Source organism: Echiichthys vipera (genome assembly GCF_963691815.1).
Source record: "Echiichthys vipera genome assembly, chromosome: 8".
NCBI classification, from domain to species: Eukaryota; Metazoa; Chordata; class Actinopteri; order Perciformes; family Trachinidae; genus Echiichthys; species Echiichthys vipera.
In genome coordinates, this window is record NC_139833.1 from 16,664,715 (window position 1) to 16,688,631 (window position 23,917).

Below are 23,917 nucleotides of genomic sequence, written 5' to 3' on the forward strand. Positions count from 1 at the left end.
ATCTATCTATCTATCTATCTATCTATCTATCTATCTATCCATCTATCTATCTATCTATCTATCTATCTATCTATCTATCTATCCATCTATCTATCTATCTATCTATCTATCTATCTATCTATCTATCTATCTATCTATCTATCTATCTATCTATCTATCTATCTATCTATCTATCTATCTATGTATCTATCTATCTATCTATCTATCTATCTATCTATCTATCTATCTATCTATCTATCTATCTATCTATCTATCTATCTATCTATTTACCTATCTATTTATCTAGTTTCACCTGCAACATGCACATTTGACCACCAAAGGCCCTGACATAATGCATACGATTATGTTTTCCAACTCACTGCTTTTGCCTTTCACCTGATTACTGCATTATTGTGCACTCCATTTCATAATATGTCTACCAAGAGGCATTTCTATAGACTAATGCTCAGTATAGGGCCTGTTTTAAAAACGGTATTTGTTTAGTTAAAAAAAAATAAAGGGCTCACTGGGTAAATGGACAATGGCAAATAAGGACAGAAAACAAAAGGGCTTCATGTTCGTGGCATCATTTAAAAGGCCACCTTAGTCACAGAAAAAGCCTTGGGCATTTTCCTGACGTCACCAACCTGTAATCAACCCACAGCCTAATAGCAGTTTCTCTAATAGAGAGAAAGACAAATTCTCTTTGTGAGTTTGAATGTTGAGAACATTTGCTTCCATCTTGAATTCATATAATGAATAGACCCCTTGTAAATTCATTCTGTAGCCTAATTGTTGCCCCTCTATCTGCAAGTCATGCACTGTGAAACACACAGAAATGGTCTTTGACTACTCAATATGATACACCAGGTCAGAATATAGGCTATAATTAGGGTGAGACCTATTAAAGGTGGACATTCAGGATAAAGCAGCAGTGCTCTCGTAACGGTGGATACAGAGGACCAAAGTCAACAATGAAGCTGTAAGTTTTTACCCTTTGTTTAATCTATATTTGTCTGAAATGTATTTTATTCCCCAGCTGCCAATGTCATACAGTTGATATAAATATGCATTTCAAGCTAGAAATAATTGAGGTTTTATTTCTTTCAGCTTTATGGATTTTCTACTTTTTCCATTTGTAACTTTGGTGGTAACTGCCCCAATCAGAGGTAAACTGTCATAATGTACGTTTGAGATTAATTACATAGGACAGTAGGAATAATACTTTTTCTTTCTTTCTTTCTTTCTTTCGTTTTTCAAGCACAAAGAGAAAATGTGTTAAGCTTCCTAAATGGTGAGATTTATGTAATTTTATGTTTAGCAGTGCTGCTTATTGAAATAAGATAAATAACTGTTAAAATCACAACCGTAAACTTGTATTGCATAACTTGTTATTACTCTTGTTATAGATGCTCTATACACTACCAGTGACAAGACCACACCTGCAGCTACAACAGGTCTGTGATTTAAAATGTAACTTTCAGATTCCTGTTTAAACTGCAAGTTCCCATCTTACCAGATCCTCAAAGTACTTTTTGTTCCTCAAGAACATAACTGTGAGCTTTAAAGACCAGGTCATAAAGGAGACAATGCAATGATGTATTTCATTTGTGTTTGTGTTGCTTTATCATTCACGGTACACTGGGGCGAGCACCTTTGAAATTATCTGATTGTTATAAATCTCTGTGATTATGATCATATTTCTTTTTTTACATTCGCAGCACATCAAAACCCACCAAGTAAACCTTTGAAAGAGCAAGATTCTGATGGTATATTTTTTTGTGCTATTTTTTTCTGTTGAAAGAAATTAGGTGGAAAAGTTACTACTAATACCACAGTGTAGAAATTCTACTTCAGTAAAAGTTCAAAAGTATCATCATCAAAATATCCTTAAAGTACCTAAATTAAAAGTACTAATTTGCAAAAAAATATTTATCATTATATTATAATCATTGATGCATTAATGTGTTCATTAATGTGTTCATTGCTTTAATGTTGCAGCTGGTAAAGATGGAGCTAATTTTACTTACTTTACTGGCAACCTTGTAATTTATTAGTTAATCATATTTTGTAATAATAATCTGAATCTGTAAAGAAACTAAAGTCATTCAATAAATGTAGAGAAGTAAAAATATACTGTAATATTCCCTCTGAGATGAGTATACAGTAGCATATAATGGAAATACTAAGGTAAAGTACAAGTAGCCTACCTCAAAATTGTACGGCTAAATATACACTCAACATTCCACTACTGGAAGTAAGTACACAGTAGGCCTAGAATATTAGAGACGTATACTGTAAGCATCACTTTGATTTCTTAATTGTCTTTTGATTTGATATCATACTTCCCTCACTTCAAAATGCAAAACAGCTGTTGATTTATGGTGCTTGTCATTTCTCAGCAGCAAACTCATCCACAGATATGTCAGATTCAAAATCTACAGAGAGTTTGGACACAGATAGATTTGCAGGTATGTGGCCTTAATTCCATGCAATTTAGAATGTAGAAAAAACAATGACCAAAACAAGTTTTGTTAACATTTCAGGAGAGGAGGAATCTGATCAAAATGGAGGTGAAAGCAAAGGTACAGTACCTTAAATTCAAGTTAAAACTTACATCCCGATGTCTGTAACAGTGTACAGGACATAATGATGAAGATGTTAATCATAACTTTTACTCTTCCCATGCATTCATAGGCCTTGACAGTGATGAGATTGTGATTCCGAAAGTTGTTGGGAAAGCACCATCAAGGAGTAAAACCAATGTGGGGCCAGTGGATATGAGCAAGAGGCCGGTTCAGGACCAAGGAAGCGGAGAGCACAGTGGGCCACACGGGGCACACCACGCAACCAGAGAGCAGACTGATCTTAGCTGTGAGGAAAAAGTGACGGTAGATGCTCAGGAGGCTGAAAATCTGTTAGGAAAACAAGGTATCCGCTTGAGTAGAAACCAAGTGAGTGGCAGTCTCCAAAGCAAGACAACACTAGGAAGAGTTCATGGGTTCAATGGTATTCCAGAACTGGAGGATCACGATAGTTTGGAGGACAACAATGGCAGACCTGCTCCAGTGGGCAACAGAGGAGATACAGACTATGATGGTAAGACCAAAATCTCTGTATTACATGAAACAAAATGCATTTTTCCAAAAAATATGCACAGCATGAACCATTGGTTTTACTATTTCCACAAAAAACAGAGAATTTATCAGCTCTAATATGTATCCAATAGGTAAAAAAATGTTTTTCCACCTTTCATTAGTGAACATTGTGTGTGTATATTTGTTCCTGAGAGGTTTGTCATTTCTCATATACTTTAGCACCTCCGGAGCACATACCCAGTAGCCTCTCTGTTCCAGCAAAGAGCCGGGCCTCCTGATCACGAAGGCATGTTTCCAATGCATTTGAATCATACAAATGTTTTCTGCTAATTTTTCCATCCATCCAGTCTGGCTTAGGAAACTGCACCACGTAAAACACGTTTATGTTCAATCCTACTGTAATTACAAAAAGGTTTAATCTGCTATCAATGCAATATTGAATAACAATTGTTTTTCTCTGTTTTTTCCAGATTGTATTTCTTCCTCATTATGAGTCAGGAGCCGCCATCTGTTGAGTCATAGGAGGCTTCCTGGCTGCTTCCAAATATAGTTGCTTCTGGGATTTTTTTTTATTAAAATGTATTTTGTTATGTGACCTTGTGAACAAATATAAGAAATAAAGAGATTTTGACAACTTTGTGTTCAGAATACTCATGGAAACTGGTTAAAGCTGCTACAGTGGGATATTTGCTGCAAAGGTTGTGGTATGAAAAACTCATTAAACTATCTTTAATGACTTAGAACAGGACCTACCTCAGTCTGAAATGTGTCACTTTTATCTCAACATATGAAGTATGTTCACTATAATCTAATTTATTTTTAATGTATTGTATTTTGCACTATTTAAAGTGACTGCACCCAAATTAGCTTGCAGCTCATTTACATCTGTTGTCCCTGGGCAGGTAGACAAAGAACAACAAACCACAAGTACATTACGTAAAACATCACACAATACATGAGAATCCATCATGGTGACAGAATAAAATGAATCAGCAAGATTAAAACAATAAATACACTGAATAGAAGTAAGAATGTGTAAATGTGTAAGTAATCTCCCGACATATACAGAAAGAAAGATAATGTAAAGAATGCACCTTTTTCATTAACTTGGTTTTTAAATGTTTAATTTATTATCAGTTAAATAGCAATACATATTTGAAGACATGTTAAGATTTACAAAAAAACAAACAGAATATGATGCAAACATCAACAGCACAACACAGTATTTAATAAATCAGTTACATACAAAATTTACTATAGTTACTATAATGCTGCGGGAGTATAAGTGGCAAAACAAGATGTGTGTAGAAGAGTGTTTGCGGTGTTATCCAGTTATAGCTTGCGGACCTCTTTTTGACCAGGATTTTTATAGTTCCATTGTTTCATTTCCTAAAATGCCGAAGCTCACTGTACACATCTGATTGGACTCCATGTAACTCCTACAAAAAGGCAAAACAATTCATCATGGAAAACACATATAGTATGTACATTATTTTTTATACTTTATATATTTTTTATATTTAGTATATTTGAGACTTAAATAATAATAGTTCTTCTTTACCTGGTAGGGAGATTCTGTGACCTCTGTTGCCATTTTCTTTGATACTGACAATGGCAGATTTCTTCTACCTAGGAAAAAGAGTCAGGTTACTGCCCACCTGCTATATTACCACTCAGGGGTCTCACACATTAGCAGCAATACACTCCAGGTTCGTGCTCACCATCATGGGAATCCCATTCCCTCCTTCTCCTTTGGTGAATCGCAAAGCAGAACACAGAAATAGTGATGAAGATGGTCAAAAGGATATCAGAGGCAATGATGGCCGTTACAGACCCCATGTTTATCATGTAACAGGAGCCACAGTCTGTGAAAGAGTGAAAACTTAGTGTAACACAAAACTGACAAAGCATCATAATCCAGCATCAGACAGGAGCAAAAAGGAAAAAATAGATACCTTGCTGACCTTCTGTGGATCCTGAAAGACACAGAGTTATTAAAACCTCAGATAATAACAACAGTAGAGAGAGCCGTCGCTACAATTGTTTACAGTCAAAACAAATATAAAGAAGACCACTCACCAAACAACGAACCCACAATACAAAGAGCGTCAGACATTTTCTTTATGTTGGCAAAGGAGGAAATGAGAGACAGAGGCTGAAGGCCACAGGTCCTTCTGTTCTCTTTGAAATAGCTGAGTTGTCGCACCCATAAACAAGAGGTTGAAAGCCAGACGTAGGAGGGTTCAGAGATGAAGAACTGTCCATGGGCGAAACTGGCAGTGGAGTGAGGGTTGACAGCATGTGACTCTGTAAGGACAAGAAGGAGGAGGAGGAGGAGGAGGGAGTCCACTGAGAGAAGAGGAAGCTGGTGTTTCTGTCTCTTTTCTGTAATATCAAATTCACATGAGGGTTACAGGTTCATGCAAACAGAAATTGGTTCACTCTGTCACATTTGATCAATAGGACAGCATGTTCATTCTTCAAATTAACTAAACGATGCCAAGATATGGAGCTGTACAGTTTAAGGTCAGTTTCATTCTACCCGCAGTTTCTGCTGAAATGCATGCGATAGTATCTCCAAATAGAGCATTTCCTCATGACCTGTGGTTTAGAGCGGGCGGTTGGCCACAGATACAGCTACCTATACTCTGTGAAGAACAGGTTTATCTGTAAGGACAGTGTCCTGTCTGCAAAATGAAAGCACACTCTTATTGTTTTTGTCAAGGAGACTTAATGGTTATTAATGTTCAAATACAAATGAGTTAATATTTTAAATGATTGATAGATATGAAATATAAACAATACATCAATAAAATACACGTTTATACAGCATGTACACTACACAATACACACATACACAGATGCAGACACAACAACGACAATAATAAAAAGCTTTATTGATGTAGCAAAGTTCAGCAAACTAAGACAATGCAAAGAAAATACAAAATAGATTTTAAAAAACATTAATTGAAGAGAGCCATATGTAAAGTTACCATTACATATAATTAAAAACATTTTGAAAATCAGCAGGTTAGCCATTTAATTAAGATGAGCTTAAAAAGGGATATTTATAAAAGATAGCAGCAGAGTCTCAAACATGTTGCTCCATTTAGAAGCTGCTGCCTCAATAACAAAAGCATCACCGCCTGTAGTTATTAAAGTAAACATTTAAGAATGATTGTATAATGTTAAAAGAAGACTTTTACGTTTTTTTTCACTTTGAGTTATAATAATAAAGCACATATTATAAAAAAAGTTTGTGTGTTGTAGCTAATCCTCATGAGTCCCTGCTCTGAACGAATAGGCAGAGCTACTAGATCCATCACAAGGGGCAATTGTAGCCTCCCAAATCAGAGCACTGCATTTGCACAATCAACCTTCTCCTTTAGAGCAACTAAAGCATGGAACACTCTCCCAAGTATTCTAAAAAATGTGTGTGTGTGTGTGTGTGTGTGTGTGTGTGTGTGTGTGTGTGTGTGTGTGTTTGTGTGCGTGTGTGTGTGTGTGTGTGTGTGTGTGTGTGGGCGTGCAACGAAATAAACTTAACAAAACTCTGAAAGACAGGGACTACAACACTGATGACGTTGGAACATTTTAATTACTAAAGTGAAAACATACAAAATTTACACAGACAAGTAATTCGAGTCATCATGTCTCAAAACAAGTCAAGTAACAAGTCTTTAAATTCCAAGTCGAGTCCCAGGTCTTTTATTTTCTGTCAAGTTAAGTTGCTAGTCATCAAAACAACTCAAGTCCAAGTCACCAAGACTCAAGTCTACCAGAACTGAACCTTGAGATACTCATCAAATAATGGGGCTGAGAAAAGAGATTATTTGTTTACCAAACGGGAATTACAGCTTTCTTTTTTTACAGTTTGTGTCTAAATATAATGGTGTCAAAAGTTATGTCCAATAGTAAGGAATAGATTAGTCAACTCTGAGTGCGTACAAGCTCAAGGGAAATTCCTCACGCACAACCACCCTGCAACGACATCAAACATTCATTTTAAAATTGTATCTAAGTGAGAAGAGACTGTTTAGCTCTAAACCTGTTGCCATCGAATAACATGGCTGGCCTCTTGAAAAATCACTTGGGTTTATTTATTCACAAGTGTTTTCATGCGCATGAACTAAAACAACATAGTGTCTCTATAGAGGCGGTAGATCAGACAGATATTACAAAGATACAGAATTGGCTTTGATCAACATGTTCTTTGTGTTTGACTGAAAGGCCAGACAGCCTTAATCTGATCAGGTCGCCTGTGTTAGTCACACTGCTCAAATGTCTTTAGTACAGCAGGATAAAATAGATGAGAATACGTTTTTTCAAGGAGAACACCAGTATGCCAACCGACCAAACACATACAAATGCAAAGAAATTGTATTGAGTCCATTCAACATAAATAAATAATTACTAAATATGGACATGTTCTATACATGTTTTACTAAAATGTTTGAATGTGCTAGTTAGTTTATCAACTTTATGTTTAGCACACCGTCAACCCATTCCTTTTTCAGATGCTACACTGTTAAACGTCCTTTACTTTTTTGCAATCACTTGTAACAGTGCTGTCTGTAATTATGGGAGTAGTTACATGACATCTTAAGGGCCTTTTAAAATACAGTATTGTGATACCTTAAGTCAACTCCAGAGGGTGCTGTGTTGTTACAGTACCAACAGGTCATGAAACTGGATTTGTGATTAAAACATAGACAGTCTATGGATTAAACATAAAATGCTCTTTATAAAATATAAAGCCTTTAAATTGGACTATTGTGCATCAAATATGTAATAGTTATTGAGATAACTTTAAGTTATGACTGTCTTTATTGTATGTGTAATAAACTAAGGAGATATTTAGTGCAATATGCGTAAGACACTCTACTTGTGTTTATTGCAAAAAAGTTTAATCTAATGAATGAGTTTTATTAATCTTTGATAACATTTTGTAATATACTTTTGACAAAAAATGAACATGATTTCATAATGTACCGCACCATCTTCAGATTAGCCCTTGCAGTTGGCCCGGACATTCATATACACTTTATTAGCTGGGAAGAGATAAAAGAGACAAAGAAGAGAGCGATTAAAGATAGACAATAGATAGATAGTATTTGATTATAGAAAGTTACTAAATGCACTAAGAAGATAATAAAGAAGTGCGAGGAATAACTTTTGGCATGGTTAAAGGTCCCATATTATGCTCATCCTTATGTATTTAAGGGGTTTCTACTAGAACATGTTTACATGCTTTAATGTTCAGACTCATATATACATATATAATGCAAACACATTTTCCCTCGTACTGTCTGAATATACCTGTATTAGCTCTCTGCCTCAAATGCTCTGTTTTAGCATTTTTCTCTTTGAGTCCCTCTCCCCAAAAAAGCCCACTTTGCTCTAATTGATTGAGCGTTTCTAGATCTTTCGCATCTGCACTCTTGGAGTCTCTGCACCATCATTGCAGCCGTGGAATGACTGTAACAGCACAGTAGCTGCACTTTCTACCTAATTATAGTATAGTTGTGACGTCAAGTCCTGACAGCTCATTAAGGCACAGTTTCTCAATACAGGCTGTGAGCATTTCTCTGTGGATCGAGCATTTTGATACTTTCACAGTACAAAGTAGCTTTATAATAATAATAATTTAAAAAAAGACATGAAAATCTTACTTTTTACAATATCGGACATTTAAAGGAGTAAATAGGCCGTAAAGGTTTGCAAATCTAAACAAAAAAAAATGCTTGTCAACATAAGAGAAACAGGTGCATAATAATAAAACAGGGAAAAGACATGAGCAGTTCTAGAAGGCTGATCTCTCATAAACCTTTTCATCTACACTTCATTTTATGTAACACACATCACAGATATAAGCACAACAAAACAGTGACTAATTTCTTCCCCATTGCCTCACCATTGTCTATCTTCTGACGGCGAAAGCTGGCACATCGGAAGGTGACAATGACAATGATAAGGGTCAGCAGCACATCTGCACAGATGATGGCCGCTATTGTCCCCGGCTCAATCCTGTAGCAAGACGCAGTGCTCTCTGGCAAACACAGACAGACAGTGAATGAACAGACAGACAGAAAAAAAGAGTGGGATGGAAGATGTGAAACTAAGACCGAATGGAAAAAATTATTCATCAGGTGTTGATGTCTGGCTCTGCATTTGTGTTGCATGTTTTTCTAAATGATGCCATTCATAACAAATACATTTAAAAAGTTGTGTGTGTGTCCTCTTTTTTGTTGGACGTACCTGTGAGCACCACAGCCGGGTCTTAGAGAAAAAAAAAAGAATCAAACTTGAGAAATTCTGCTTCTGTTTGCCAGTGATGCCATGCAACAACACCTATGTCAGTTGAGTTTCCGTTGTGCTAAATGTTTGTGGTTTCATTTTCCTGTGTAAGACCCCCTCTAATATCTGCATGTGTGCGAGAAGGAGAGGAAGGCTATGAACGTTGTACTTACTGCACAGAAAAAATAGGACAACGATCAAGAATTTGTTGTATGCCATTATCAAGTTTGCCAACACAGTCATGAGCGTTCTGAAAGACAAAAATAAATCAAACTTTGTTGTGTCCTCTATGCTTAAAAAGTGGAGAAAGTGTATTCACTAAGCACTCACACATTGTGTCATGATTTCAAATCCTTCAAATATAATCCTATTTGATTTCAGTAGCACAGTAAAATCATCTAAACTGTTTGAAATAGGTTTGACCTTTCGCATCAGCAGTGCTGAATGCAACTCCAATATCAGAATGAGTCATATGTTTCTGTGTAAAGGCATAAAGGAGACAAGAAAAAGAAAATAAAAATTGAAAATAAATAACAGATTCTTAAACGACCTCTCTAACGTCCTGAAAATATCATATCACATTATGCTCTGGTAATGCAACTTTTGCATTTTGTTGGGCAAAATCTGTATTCACAGAACAAACTTTTACCAGATATTCTGGTTTTGTGTCTTGAAACTACAAAACTATTTTGATGGAACATGAAAGACATTGAATGGTTAAAAGCTGGGACAAGGAAGAGAAAGTCAGTGTGAGTTAATATTCTCGTACCTGCTCTCCTCGGTTTGATCTGCAGCCTAGAATCCAAAAGATGATGTGACTCTAGTTTCCCATTAGTTTCCCTTTTGAGGGGTGACGTCAAATTTCCTTTCTTCCTCTGTTGGGCCGAAACACTGCCTGTTTGTTTTTATGTAAACTCAATGCCGTTTCCTGATAACTGACGGTATAGGCTACATCATTAGAATAGAAAAGAATAAGCTTACTGTAAATACCCCCAAGAAGTTTGTCTTGGACTTTGCACTCCACTTCCAAAATGGCTATGGCTTTAAATATGGAGATGGCCAAAATAAAAAATAAATACATAGATACATAAATAAATGACATGGTAAATTAATTTATATTCGATTAAATGCACCAAAGTAAAAATAAATGCAAGCATTAACTAATCAACTTGTGTTTTATGATCAACTTTGGGACAGTACAAATACCTTCATCTGTGTGGTTCATCTTCAGTTTCATATTAGCTCAGCAGTACTTTGTCTTTGGAGTAGATTGACACTTTGTGACAGCAGATGGAGCTGTGAGGCTTCTAGACAGTATGCATTACGACAGAGTGATGCAAAATCTTTTGTTCTGTACTTGTTATCCAGTCACACGTGATTGGCTGACTGACAGCTGGGACAGCCAGTAGCCAACTGTGAAACATAAATTAAGGTAAAAAAAAAAAAGAAGAAACAGTAATGTATCCCTTTTTTCATCATTAAGGTCCAGTCTCATCTAAATAGCTAAATAGGGAAAAGATCCAGATCAAGACCATGTAATAGCTAAATAGTTAAATAGTCTATTAATGGATGGTTTCCACAGTTTATGTACTGTCCATGTCTAGAAAAGTACCCCCACACAGAGACAAAAACACCCATAATACATACTGCACATAAATAAATAAACAAATAAACATTACCATGTATTAAGTGAGATAATGTGTTCGATTTTAGAGTCTGTCCCTTGAACCAGCATTCATCACCATTATAGGAGTGGATGGAGTCATGTGGGGCCCACTTAGGGAGGTCAGGTCCCCTACTGGCCTGGGGCCCCAAGCAGTTGTCAGCCTGGCCTGCTGGCAAGCGGCGACACTTGTCCGAAGCCACAAGAACAATTCTTTAAAAAGCAGCCATACAATGTAACCTAAAACTATATGGACCTGGGAAAATTGGCTCAATCTTTATTTGACATTGGTACTATAAAGCTGCCTCTCCTCTTTCTCTGAAATAACCTGTGATTGGCCAAAGTCTCTGTCCCGGGCTAGATTTTCTAAAGCCTGAAAACTAAGCGAAGAGAAGGTGCAGAAGTCTAACTCTCTCTCAGAAAACTTGAATTACAATAGGATGAAAAACCATTACGTTTTGTTTTTTTTGCCCAACATCGCCAAAAATAATCTGCCTCCCCCAGTTTTAATTCAGTGCTTTCTGCCATTATATATCTCTTACTTTTTTCACATCTGTTGTGTTGTTTGGCAATGCTCTATGGAGAAAAACAGACACACTGATGTAGTCAATCAGTAAAAACAAGATCAATCACTGTGCTCCAATATGGTGTCCTATTGTTGGAGTTTTCTTAGGTGACACGGAGCTTCCTGTAAATCTCTGCCTGAACAGGGAAACTTAAAGAAACCAGTGAACTAATTAAACAAAACAGTAGCTACCAATGTCAAAATTCTAATTATATATGTTTTCTGTTTAGTTTAATTATGTAAACATTTGCATGTACAACAAAATTTTCACTTATGATCAATTGCTGAGCATGAAATGTAGATTTTATACTCATTATGTTTTCATTGACAATATCTATATTCCTCTTGGGGTTTAAAATATGCCTGATTAGACCATTTATTTATTTATGAATGAAGTAATATTATTAGTGTCTTGTTGTTTTATTATTTTGTGTTTGTCGTGTCACTTTTATTAAGATACAGAACAATGTCAAGAATGATTTATTGTTTGTCATTTAGTATTGTAACAAACATTTCTGATTGGTTGGTGGATTTATTTATGAACACAATGAATTATTCAAGTTCTGTATCATTTTTAGGGGCTCTACTTGATCACTTAGGCAAATAGTATACTTTTTACTCAACAGAAACATGAGCTCATCTAATAAAACTTTATACATTATTGTATTGTATTTTACCAAACAATCATTTTGTTTAATTTAGTTGCCTGGACTACATTCAGATGTTACTCACATTTGATGAATTCAAAAAACCCTGACTCATAGAGATAACCTATAGATGGGAGTCATGTTGCATAATAGGTACTTTTAATACATAAATACATTTTTCTGATCCAATTTCTGTGCTTTTACTTAGATCAGAGAATCTCAAAGTAGAGTGGGAAACCATGGCACTCGGCCAAGGGGGGTTGTCTTTACAGAAGGCTTGATAGCTCAACAAGTATAATCATAATATAATATGATATTCAAATGTTTTATTTGTAAACGTACAATAGTTCTAACAATACTTTTTGATGTAAAAAAACTTGAACTCTTATCCGCAACTATGTTTGATACATGTCCTATATCTTTCGTATACATCTCCATTAGATTAGATTAGAAAACTTTATTAATCCCCAAGGGGAAACTACTTTGCCACCAGATAAAAAAACATACATCCACTTGACATACAATACATACAGTTCCATTGCACAGCTGTTTCGACATGGTTTGAAAATTAAGACATTATATACGACAGAGTACTAAACACAAGAGAATGGCAGAAGAGAAATTCATAAAAAAATAAAAAAATAAACAAATATACACCTCCAGAAGGTAAAAGTAACAAGCAACCATTAGTTAGTATACATTTCCATGTATTACACTTTCACATTACTAAGACAATAGTAAGGGAGCCCTAAGAGGTAAGTTGATATTTTTATTTATTTTATTGTAGCATTTTTTCCCTCCATTGTCACTTTGGGCTTCTATATCTGTACTCTAGTCAGTAAAGTGTGTAGAAATTGGGCTATAAGTACATTTATTCCAAGGGACATACATGAGGGGGTATGTTCTCTATCATTTAAAGGGTCTATAGCTGAAAAAATAAAATAAAATTTAGAACCTCTTACTTAGATAACATTTTGACTTTTACTTATAAAACGTATTTCTACATTATTCTACTTTCATTGAAATACATTGTCCCTAATCATAACGTACATTTGTGTTTATTTGTATACTTGTACTAGTTGTTGTTAATATCCGTTTATCACATTTGCTGCTGCGTGTGGCTTCCCCTGAGGGCGTGGAGTACAGCTGGGGGCGGTGATGGGGAACAACGTGCTCTGTGTGTACAAGCAGAAAACAAGCCAGTCAGACTTCATCACAGACCATCAAAGATCCCTCCGGCGCTGTAAATCACTCTATCCTGTTTTTGAACAGACTGGTGACCAAGAGGACGACCTGTTGAAGATTTCAAAGCAAAACCGTTTCTGACATGCACTTTGATAAATGTGAGTATCCATGTGTCTTTAATTTGTTAATTGTGGCCAGAATACAAGCACTATTACAGGTATCCTTTATTTGTATTGAATGCAGCTTTATAGTTTAACGTTTTGACAGTAATAATGACAACTTTGTTTTTTAAAGTTACTGCATTTCTGGACAACATGCTTGATTTCAATGTGTTATTTTTTTGTTAGTGGCAGCATAAGGAAGACAACACATTGACATTCAACTTTGATTATATTTGGCTACAACATTACTCATCCATCCCTCTGTCATAAACACATTTGTAGATTTAGTTTTTACTTTATTTGGATCCTATCTGAGTGAACAGATCTTCTGTAAACTGTAACTGTCTTATTAAAGTTAAACTGTGTTTTCTAGCTCTTCTTCAAGTATTTTAGATGAAATACCTCTCTATTGGTGAGAACAGTTGAGTGTTACCTTTACGCTCTAGCATTTCACTCAGTTATCACAGAATGACAGCATTCGTTCTGGTGAATCCAAGAGTCAGGACAGTATTTGGGGAAACCCTGATGCACCTCCGCCCCTGCTCGTTTGTTTTCATTTCCCCTTTTGATCAATGCCAGACAAGCAAACTGTGTGACATGACAACTTAACTTGCTTTGTTCTTGCCCTCTTTGACACAGGGCTGTGAGTACATATTTTGTTCTGCTCGCTCGAGTTCTGTTAAACCACAAAATGAGGAAATTGGCTCTGCACTGCTTCTTTTTTTTTGTACGGAGCGAGCCAAAAGAGAAAGGTTGTCGGAATCCCCAACCTCCCACGCACATGACTCAATATCCAGGGGTTTCCAAAACTCCTATTTGAATATAGCACACACAGAGTAGCCCAAAGCAGTGTGGGGACAGTAAGTGCAAACCCAACATTTATACATGCGTGGGCTAAGATGTCCTCTTACTCTTGGAGAAACTATCAAAAAGCCATTTCCTCACTTTGAGTTTCTCTCAGCTGATGTGTCAGACTGTAAACTGTTGAGCAACTTCAAACATCTGGAAAATTCACTGTTTATTATACCATGGTTTCGGTGAATACTTGATTCTGATTGGCTGCAGGTTGTCTAAGTCAGGGATAATGCCCATCGAGCTCTATAATCAGGAGTTAATGGCCTTCCTGATGATGGACACCTTTTTAGCCATAATCCCTTATGTATACCATGGTCTGGGTGAATACTTGATTCTGATTGGTTGCAGGAGTCCATCAAATGCAAGATTTGTTGGGCATTATCTCTTACATACAGATTTATAGTTACATGTTGCAGCATTACATCATCTGTAAAAATGCCAAAGATCAAATGAGTCAGGTTTGAGTAACCTATAGTAACACCTTCTTCACTTGAAAATGAAACTTGACGTCACTGAAGGTACTGTCTGATGTCATTTACTCTGATAAAGTGACCTTTACTGTATGGTAAGGGCAGACAGGTGACACACACAGCAAAACAATTTCTTTTCAAACAATCTCCCATTCCAGTTTAGGCCTACTCCTCTTCGGTTTCAAAGCATCACTTCTAATCCATTTGCAAACTCCTTGTTCTTTTTTCAGATTTTTTGTTCTTTTCTGTTTTTTTTATTTGAATTATTTCATTGTATTCTTATGTCTCATTCATTTTCTTGTTCATATCATTGTTGTATCTTATATATTTATCGTATAAACCGATATTTCTGTAACTTTCTTTTTTCTGTTTGTAAGCATGGATATTACTAAATTGCTAACCACATTGAGATTTGGCTGTTTGTGGATTAGCTGGGGTTAAAGGCAAGCCTGGTCTGTGTCTGTGTGAGTGTGTGTGTGTGTGTGCATGTATAAGTCCTGTAATGTGTTTCACTTTATTTCTTTATTTTGTTTTTTACTTTGTATTATGTGTATCATTTTGTGGAAGGACCCCCTCAAAAATGAGATGATTCATCGCAAGGGGCTATCCTAAATTAGGCCTTATTGTTTAAGTGGAGGATTTTTCGAGAGAGAAGACGCCACTAATCGACAAAAATCTAAACTCTGTGAACTTTCTCTCACTGGTGGAATTTGCATGTTTGATTTAAGTACACCCTCTTTGTGTTTGCCATGGAGAATAGAGCCGTCTTGTCCCTTGTGTGGCTCGTCCACAGTCGCCAACACGCACAGGCTCTAAAGAAAAAGAGAAATGGCTAAAGAATATATCTCTCCTTCTTCTGCCCAGACATGTAGGTGCAATAGAAAGCACAAGGCAAGTACACGTGTTGAGGTGACGTGCCTGTGACACACCAAAGGCAGGAAGCTGTGGTTTGTCTTTCTGTTAGCGTAACGGAGCGAAACAGGAAGATGTCATAGAAAATAAGCAGTGGCAATCCCATGCTAAAGGTTTTCTGATGAATCTGGCCGGTTTTGCACGAACAGTGTTCCTAATGGAGGAAGTTTCTTAGAGCTTTATCTTTGTACTCCGGTTCCACGCACACAGGGTGGAAATATAACTTTATCTTTCACATGTGGGGCGAAGTTTTTGAGGAAACAAGCTGTTTGATCACATCGTCTCAGCTGGAAACATCAGAATTCTTTTTTGTGATATTTGTTCCTATTTTTGTTGCCTGTTTGATGGAAATTCTACTTTTTTTTATCAACGGGGGGAAAACATACTCGTAGTATCAAGGATTTGATATTGATGTATTTTTGTCTCAAGGGGAGCAGAGAAATGCCATCATGGAGAGAGTGAGCAGGCAGTATCATCCACATGTTAGCTCACTCTAAGATTTTAGCATTGCATTACTTAGAGTCTATAAGTTTGCAACATGATTTATAAGTTATTTCTATGCTCTCATGCTTATCTGCCATCATTTGTAGTATTTGGTTTATTGAAAATGTGCTACTTTAATAAAGCCAAACCCTTCTCAATTAAGTAGAAAGATAAACTGTTGATACACTCCAGTGTGAGTAAACAAAACACTAACACTTTCAGACACAAAGAGGCTATCCACACTACATTATCATCTATTTGATTATTTATCTCTAGACATATTTTGTGATAGATCAGTTGTAAGCTATATCTTTTTTGTTCTGAAAGGACAAGCATTTTATTCAATGTAAATGATCAGAACGTCTTTGGATTTCTGACTGTGAACATGTAACCTTTTTTCAATTTTTCTGACATTACGTAGTTGTAGACCAATAATAGACAAATAATAATCATCAGATACATGGATAAAGAAAAAAAGTCATTAGCTGAAGCCCTAACTGTTTCAAGTACAAACTTGTATTATCCATCATCATATAACATAATTTGTTTTTCAGCGCCAAAAGAGAAGCCGTGTTGCACTCTGCCCACAGTGAAGAAACTCTTGGAGCAGAAGAGAAGGCGTGAGACGTCGTCTGTGCCACCCTCCAACTCTACGGCCAGCACAAGTCCTGCTCCTCCAACTACTGTTACAGTAAGGCAGCACACAGGAGGAGATCAGCATGCCACCAAAAATGACATCATAAAGATTTCATTGTTCATGATTTATCTTTCTTTTTCCCAGCCACTGTCTTCAGCAGAGCCATTTACTTGTACAGGTAAGAGTATGACAACTTCTGCACAACACTTAAATACAGCTTGATATACGTAGCTAATGCCTCTGTACTGTAGAGCTCCACTGTTTCAAAAAAAAAAACCTATCTATGAGCCACATTGTTGCCCTGAATAACCTGTATAACAATATACCTTTATAATAAAAAAAGGAAATGTTTTTTTTTACAACTAGAGACCTTTAAGTTTGTATTTGCGACCTTTTTAAGATGTCTACTGCTTGAGGCTGAGAGCCACAGACACAGAGACAGACTAACACGTGGTTGGTTTTGGTCTTTTTTCATGGGATTTGTAGACAATCACAAAAATGTAAAACATCAGCAGCGTTGTCCTTTCAATTATTTTATCTTGAGCATAATGTCACACAGAGTATAAATGAGTTCTCTCCGCTCTAGGTGCATCAAGCAGCTACTCAGACATGGCAGTGAGCTATGAGCAGTGGACCCAGGTACCAGAGTCTACACTCAGTTACTACCCAAGCCATCCGGGACCCAGCTATGCTGCAGCCTACAGCCTGCCAATGACAACTGAATACAGTGTGCAGCAGCAGGTCCAGGGATATGTAGATACAATGCCTCAGTCATATGTGAGAGAAATCCCTTCATCACAGACTCTCAACTAATATGTTGAATGTATCTGTATCATATCTTTATGATGGCTTTGATCTTCATGACTCCGTTCCTCTGAACAGGAGTGCCCGATGACAATGGCAGATCCCAACATGGCTTCGCCCTGGTCGCTTCTGGGTCCCGGTCAGACCGCACAGCTGAGTTTTGGTTCATCGTTGGACGTTGCCAAGCTGGAAGAGGCCAGGATGCTGCTCAGCGGGATGGACTACAGTGGAGCCACTGGGCAGGATGAAGATGGAGACACGTGAGTGCTTATGAGTGAACGCATATGTGTGAGAATATGTGTCAGTATGCTTGTGTGGGTTATGGGGAGGGAGTATGGGAGAGAATGTAAGTGTATATAACTGATTCTATGGGTTGGTTTGGGGAGGGAGGGAATGTAAAAGTATGTGTGAGTAAGTTATTTTAAATGGAGAGACACGCACGCACGCACGCACGCACGCACGCACGCACACACACACACACACACACACACACACACACACACACACACACACACACACACACACACACACACACACACACACACACACACACACACACACACACACACACACACACACACACACACACACACACACACACACACACACACACACACACACACACACACACACACACACACACACACACACACACACACACACACACACACACACACACACACACACACACACACACACACACACACACACACACACACACACACACACACACACACACACACACACACACAGCCACATGTGCAGTATGGTAATCCTAGAAAGATTAAGAAAACCGAAAACTGTCAATGAGTCAGCTGCTCGTGCGCGATTAGGAACTCAGATAACAGAAATTAAACTCTGAAAGGGAATAGTGTGAAATTGGTTGTGGGGGATTAGCACGCTTTTTACCAGCCTAATTTTAAATGATATGTGTGCTTGTTCTGTCAGCATCCTGCACATCTACACTGCCAAGGGGCTCAGAGAGTGTGCCTTTGCTGCTGCAGAGAGGCTGAGGGATGTAGGCAGGCTTGATGCCAAAGAACACAAGGGAAAGGTATGAACAAGACAATCTTCCAGTGTGCAAATGAAAATATTAATTAAAAAAAAAAAATCACAAACATTAGCACACAATTTTAACTTCTTATAATGAAGTTGTACAATAAATGTGCCTGTGCAGACTGCTTTACTGGTGGCGGTGACAGCAAACCAGCCAGAGATTGTGCAAGATCTGCTCTCCTTTGGAACCGACATCAATGCCTGTGATGTGAAAGGACAAACTGCCCTTCATCTGGCTGCCCACTATGGATTACCTGGGGTTCTGCAGGTACACAGCAGTAGCACTTAACTGTTTTGACCTGACAATCCCAGCAGGTCAGGAAAGTTATCTATATCGAGCTTACTTGAACAATGATTCTTTTTTTTCTGCAGGTAATTCTGTCTAGCAGGCCAGCCGTCAACCTGGAGGCCCGCAATTTTGAGGGTAATTAAATGTTATTATGATGGAAATGAGTAATCGATAGGAAAGTTGTGTTAACCTAGTCATCCGTTTTAATTTATAAATCATTAATTCAAATGTAACATACAGTATGTCTTATTCTTTACCTCAGGTATGACTCCTCTGCACTGTGCAGCCATTTCTCATAGTGTCACCAGGAAGGCGTTGTCTAGCACTGGGCTGGCAGACGTTAGTCTTCAGAACAAGGCAGCAGAGAAGCTCTCCTGTGTGCAGATGCTTCTCAACGCAGGGGCCTCCGTGCTCAGCCAGGTACAGCTCTCACTTTTCTGAATGTCATGTGAGATCTGTAACGGACATAGATTCATAGATGTACCACAATAGATGAATGAATAGACAGATTGGTAGTCCACAGGTCGGGAATAAGGTACAGAAGCATCAAATTACGATATGTTAAACCCGGATCTTTTAGTCAGAATATACAGTTCAAAGGGGAAGTCTGATCCAACCATGATGTCATAGTACTAGCCATTTCAACACTACTCTCTCTTTTGTTTTCTGTTCCTTGTTCCTTGTTTGACACTTGTTTGTATTAGTCTGACTGATGTTTCTTTAAAAACACATTCCAGGAAATCAAAAGTAACAAGACGGTGCTGCACTTGGCAGTAAAGGAGGGGAACATCGATCTGGTGAGTTATCTGCTGAGGAGTCCCCTGCCGAACATGAAAGACTTCGTCAATATGAAAGTGAGTTCCACACTGACACCAAACTCAAAACTGGATTTTAAATATGCATGTACAAATATTGTATACACACCTGACTATAAACAGTCTGAGTCATGCTGCATTTTTCCCTTAGGCGCATGGTCACACGGCTTTACACATGGCAGCTGGTCTCCATGGTAACCCCCACCAGGAGGAGATTCTGCAGCTGCTGCTGCGCAGAGGAGCTGATCCCAGCATCCGCAACCTGGAGAACGACCAGCCAGCTCACCTGCTGCAGAGTGGCCCTCAGGGAGAGCAGGTGAGCTGCCCATCATTTTAACAGCCAGCCAGATCCTGCTGCTGTTTCACTTTTTATCGAGGGTAATTCATTATCATCCTAATTTATGTTTCAATTTCCAGCTCAAGCTTATGCTGAAGAAACGAAGTGCTTCCTCTCGTCGACGTATCGTGTCCTTGCAGGACCAGGAATTATTTGAAAATACTCACTTGTAATCCCAATTTGGAGGGAATGAGTCTTTAAGATGTTGCCTCTGTTAAGAAGGGGACCTACAGTTTGTTATGTTACTTTGGGAGTCTCTGGCCTATATATTGTTAGAACAATAGTTTGGCATGTTAATCTCTAGATATAATTCACATTGGATAGACAAATGTTTTAATGCATAAACTTAAATTTAGTGTCTGTACAAAAAAAGCTTTATTTATTTTTTAAATTGTAGGCACAGCATTTCATTCCAAAATGTGTTCTCTGACTATGAGAGCCATTTCAATTCATGTATTTATTTATGTCAACATGGATATTTAACATTTTGAAATGAAAGCCTTTTAACAAGCAGAACTGTAGAGCATTAGTTATCTTCAAAGAGCAGAAGGTGCAGACATTGCAGTGCAAGATGGAGTAGTCATATTATTCATATATTCATTTTCCTAATATAGGCTACACTCCCAGATTAATGTTGATTTCTATGAAATCGTTTATATGACCCCCAGGACAATGTCCCTGAAACCCCCCTGACTCTCTTGTCAAACCCCCCCCATCATAATAAGTTATCATATTGATACACTGAGTGATGGTTTTGATTTCAGTCAGCATGTGTGCTTATGTTAAGAATACGTGTTAAAAAAAAATGAGACGATCACATGATTTAACTTTCTTTCTGTATGCATCATACTTACGTGTGTAACATCAAGTACAATTTTTCTTTGTGGAAAAAGAAACTTGACCGTGTGTAAAACTGTTATGTAAGGCTGTTCTTATCACAGAGACATTACATGAGTAAGTGCAGTAACAAACTGCACATTTTAGTCATAAGTCATGATTGAAAGTACAATAACACTCTTTTTAAAGATCCATCAGATTGTTTTGATGTTCAGGGCACATTTGAACAGTCCCACTTACATGTGGCTACAGAAATTAGCAATATGGAAAATACACCATCCCACTAGAAAGGGATGATGTAAGAAGGATTTTATTTTTTTTAGGCCCAATTTCCACTGAGGTTTACTGCCATGAATGTAAACATTAGTCACAGGTGTAATATGGTTTGGTTTTGACTGTACTTTGAGTGAAAAATAAGGTCTGAGCTGTCCCTCAGTTATGTGTCACCTCTGTCAGATGTTGTAAATTCCTGTAAATACAAAGGAAATAATCTTATGTAAAAAAAAACCCAAACATAATATTATCTAATTTGTGCATCACATTACATCACAAGATTGGAGACACTGATAAAATCACACTGAGTAGATGGGACCTTTATTTGAAACAGTGGTCTCATTTTTCAGCTTTACAGGTAATAATACAATTTGTATTACATTTGCCTTAGATGTAAACAGAAGGAATGACTAATAATAAAACAAATGCACATTTCAACTGGCCTAATATTCTTAAAATAACATACATCACCCAACATTGTCTTAATTTTCATCAAGGTATTACCTACTTCCTTAAAGGTCAAAGAAAATTGTTGCAACTAGTCAATGCATGCAGTTCTTTGTTTCGACCTGGAGATTTAGTCTATAAATATTTAATCATGCTCTTAATTTTATTGTTTTACAGAAGTCAAATGTAAGGAAGAGAGACAACACTTGTTGCGTTTGTTTGATTAAAAGTATCTCATCAAGTCTCATGGTTGGGAGTATTTTTCGTTTCTTTGTGTGTTTTTTCTTTTAGTCCCAACACACAATACAAAGCAACCTGTATATATATTTTCAGAACACTTATTGCAATGCTTTGTACAGAATTCAGTAGGAGACTCCGTAGATGTATGGTTAGGATGTAAAACCCTGTTTATTGATCATCCAGCTGGCAGAGGTATATTAGCCATAACAGGAATGGCCATAAATAACCAGTGTGTGTGCGTGTATTTGCTCGCGTAGTTCCTGTGACGACTTCCTCCCTTTCAAGTACTATATTTTCTATACAGTTTGAGGAGGCACTGCAAAAGAAAAGTAAGGAAATCAGAGAGAATAGCGGCGAGAAAGTAAAAACTATTGAGTTTAAACACATAAAGACCCTGAACAGTAAAGTGAACTTACCCTCTGTCTTGGGTGGGATTTGGGTTCCAGATGAGCTGGAACTGCAAATAGAAATAAGAAATAAGTCAATATTTGTACTGTTTTAATTGACCAAGATTACTAATTATGAAATAAAGTTTGAAAACCGTGGCCACAACTGCATCTTGGAGTCAGGTTTCATCACGTGTACCCATTATCAGAGTTACTGGATCCAAAAACAGTTGAAGCCACAGGGTTCTGAGGTGCAAGTATAAACCAATATGCAGCTTTTTGTCCCATTCACACAGACTCTCTCGTCTTTCTTCTTCTCTTGCCATACAAGCGGCATGCCATCAGATCAGATTAGATCTATAAACTGCCCAAAAACTACCAACACACAAGGAGGGTGATGCATACATACGTAAAAGCAAGCACTGCGATAAAGAAAACATCCAAGCACGACTACCCACATGTGATTTGTCACAGGAGGTTCTGTGTAAAACTCTTTAAAGTGTTTTGGGTTGAGTAATGCATTATAGACAGGGGTGGGGGGTGGTGGTGGTGGTAGAGAAGAGGCATCCAGGGCAGGGGTATGAAAAGCTGTGGGAAACTCAGTGATAGACAAAACAATAGTGAAAAAGTGTATTTTTTTCCCAGACTGGTCGGGTAAACCCCTTCAAGTCAGATTCATACAGCATGCACAGGGGAATCATCTGCTGAGTCTTGCACAATTCTTACTTGGATGAGGATTTTACACATTTTGTGAATTTTTTACCTGTTTGAGGAACAACAGATTAGTTACAACGGTAAAAGTGCTTATGTGTATTGATAAAGCCTCTGTATTCAAGTGTTATGTGAGAGAGAGTCTAAACTTACTGAGGGCTATTAAAATGCCAGAGACAAACATGATTATTGCAAGGACAAGTCCTGTGGTCCGCAATGTCTCATAATCTACAAAGGGACAAAACCAATATGGGACATCACGAAACAAACTAATTGGAGTTCTTGAAGGACTTAAAGCATACTGTAGTACAGAGTTTGATATGTTCAACGTGATGCTTTTGATTTTTGAAAGCAGCAGATGGTGTAAATCTTACCATAATCAAAGTCACTTCGGTCTGGAAACATCGTTTCTGCAATGAAAGAATCCGGTCAGTTATAAAATATAGGTGTTGCGTTGAGTGCTGCGCCAAAAGGACAACAATAAGCTCTAAGGGTGTGGGCAAGCTTTGCAGCTCTCCAGATCTGCAGGCTTGGCTCCACAACTCCTCAGGAGCATTTTTTTTCTCCACAGAGAGCTGCATCTTTGCTCAGCAGAAAAAGATGCACCATGAAAAAAGTGGGTTACAAGCCAGCAGTAGGGTACAGTGGTATCCATTTGGAGTTAAAGAAGCCACATTCGAAAGGATTACCATTGATTTTTTTAATGCAAAGATTTATACTCTTAACCAAGATGGTGATGTATTTTACATATATACCGGTAAGCATGTTTC

At 37.5% G+C, this 23,917-nt stretch overlaps 3 protein-coding genes across 3 annotated transcripts; 1 reads left to right on the top strand and 2 right to left on the bottom strand.

Moving 5' to 3' along the window:
- Window positions 1–4,248: 4,248 nt before the first annotated feature.
- Window positions 4,249–5,341, bottom strand: tyrobp (transmembrane immune signaling adaptor TYROBP). Its single transcript, XM_083918807.1, has 5 exons — window positions 5,157–5,341; window positions 5,033–5,053; window positions 4,799–4,942; window positions 4,639–4,706; window positions 4,249–4,516 (listed from the first exon to the last, which is right to left on the bottom strand). Exons 1-5 carry the CDS (start codon window positions 5,191–5,193, stop codon window positions 4,460–4,462), a joined length of 327 nt encoding a protein of 108 aa, XP_083774933.1. The 5' UTR covers window positions 5,194–5,341; the 3' UTR covers window positions 4,249–4,459.
- Window positions 5,342–8,069: 2,728 nt separating this feature from the next.
- hcst (hematopoietic cell signal transducer) lies at window positions 8,070–10,165 on the bottom strand. Its single transcript, XM_083918947.1, has 5 exons — window positions 10,144–10,165; window positions 9,548–9,624; window positions 9,336–9,356; window positions 8,992–9,126; window positions 8,070–8,128 (listed from the first exon to the last, which is right to left on the bottom strand). The coding sequence occupies exons 2-5, from the start codon at window positions 9,615–9,617 to the stop codon at window positions 8,085–8,087; spliced, it is 270 nt and encodes an 89-aa protein (XP_083775073.1). The 5' UTR covers window positions 9,618–9,624; window positions 10,144–10,165; the 3' UTR covers window positions 8,070–8,084.
- A 3,411-nt stretch (window positions 10,166–13,576) lies between these two features.
- Window positions 13,577–20,426, top strand: nfkbid (nuclear factor of kappa light polypeptide gene enhancer in B-cells inhibitor, delta; the record flags this gene model as incomplete). The annotated part of the gene is made up of 12 exons (XM_083917841.1): window positions 13,577–13,592; window positions 16,870–17,006; window positions 17,097–17,130; window positions 17,539–17,729; window positions 17,835–18,016; window positions 18,705–18,810; window positions 18,934–19,080; window positions 19,185–19,236; window positions 19,364–19,521; window positions 19,839–19,955; window positions 20,068–20,232; window positions 20,334–20,426. 12 exons carry the CDS (start codon window positions 13,577–13,579, stop codon window positions 20,424–20,426), a joined length of 1,398 nt encoding a protein of 465 aa, XP_083773967.1.
- Window positions 20,427–23,917: the final 3,491 nt, after the last annotated feature.

Bases quoted from the DNA above. Each gene is read 5' to 3' on its own strand.
- tyrobp (XM_083918807.1), bottom strand. From the start codon at position 5,193: ATGTCTGACGCTCTTTGTATTGTGGGTTCGTTGTTTG. The intron at 4,707-4,798 runs GTGAGCACGAAC...TCTTTTTCCTAG, and splicing joins GGAATGGGATTCCCATGATG to GTAGAAGAAATCTGCCATTG. The intron at 4,517-4,638 runs GTAAAGAAGAAC...GCCTTTTTGTAG, and splicing joins TCACAGAATCTCCCTACCAG to GAGTTACATGGAGTCCAATC.
- hcst (XM_083918947.1), bottom strand. From the start codon at position 9,617: ATGACTGTGTTGGCAAACTTGATAATGGCATACAACAAATTCTTGATC. The intron at 9,357-9,547 runs GTAAGTACAACG...TTTTTCTCTAAG, and splicing joins TGTCCTATTTTTTCTGTGCA to ACCCGGCTGTGGTGCTCACA. The intron at 9,127-9,335 runs GTACGTCCAACA...TGTGTTTGCCAG, and splicing joins CCCGGCTGTGGTGCTCACAG to AGAGCACTGCGTCTTGCTAC.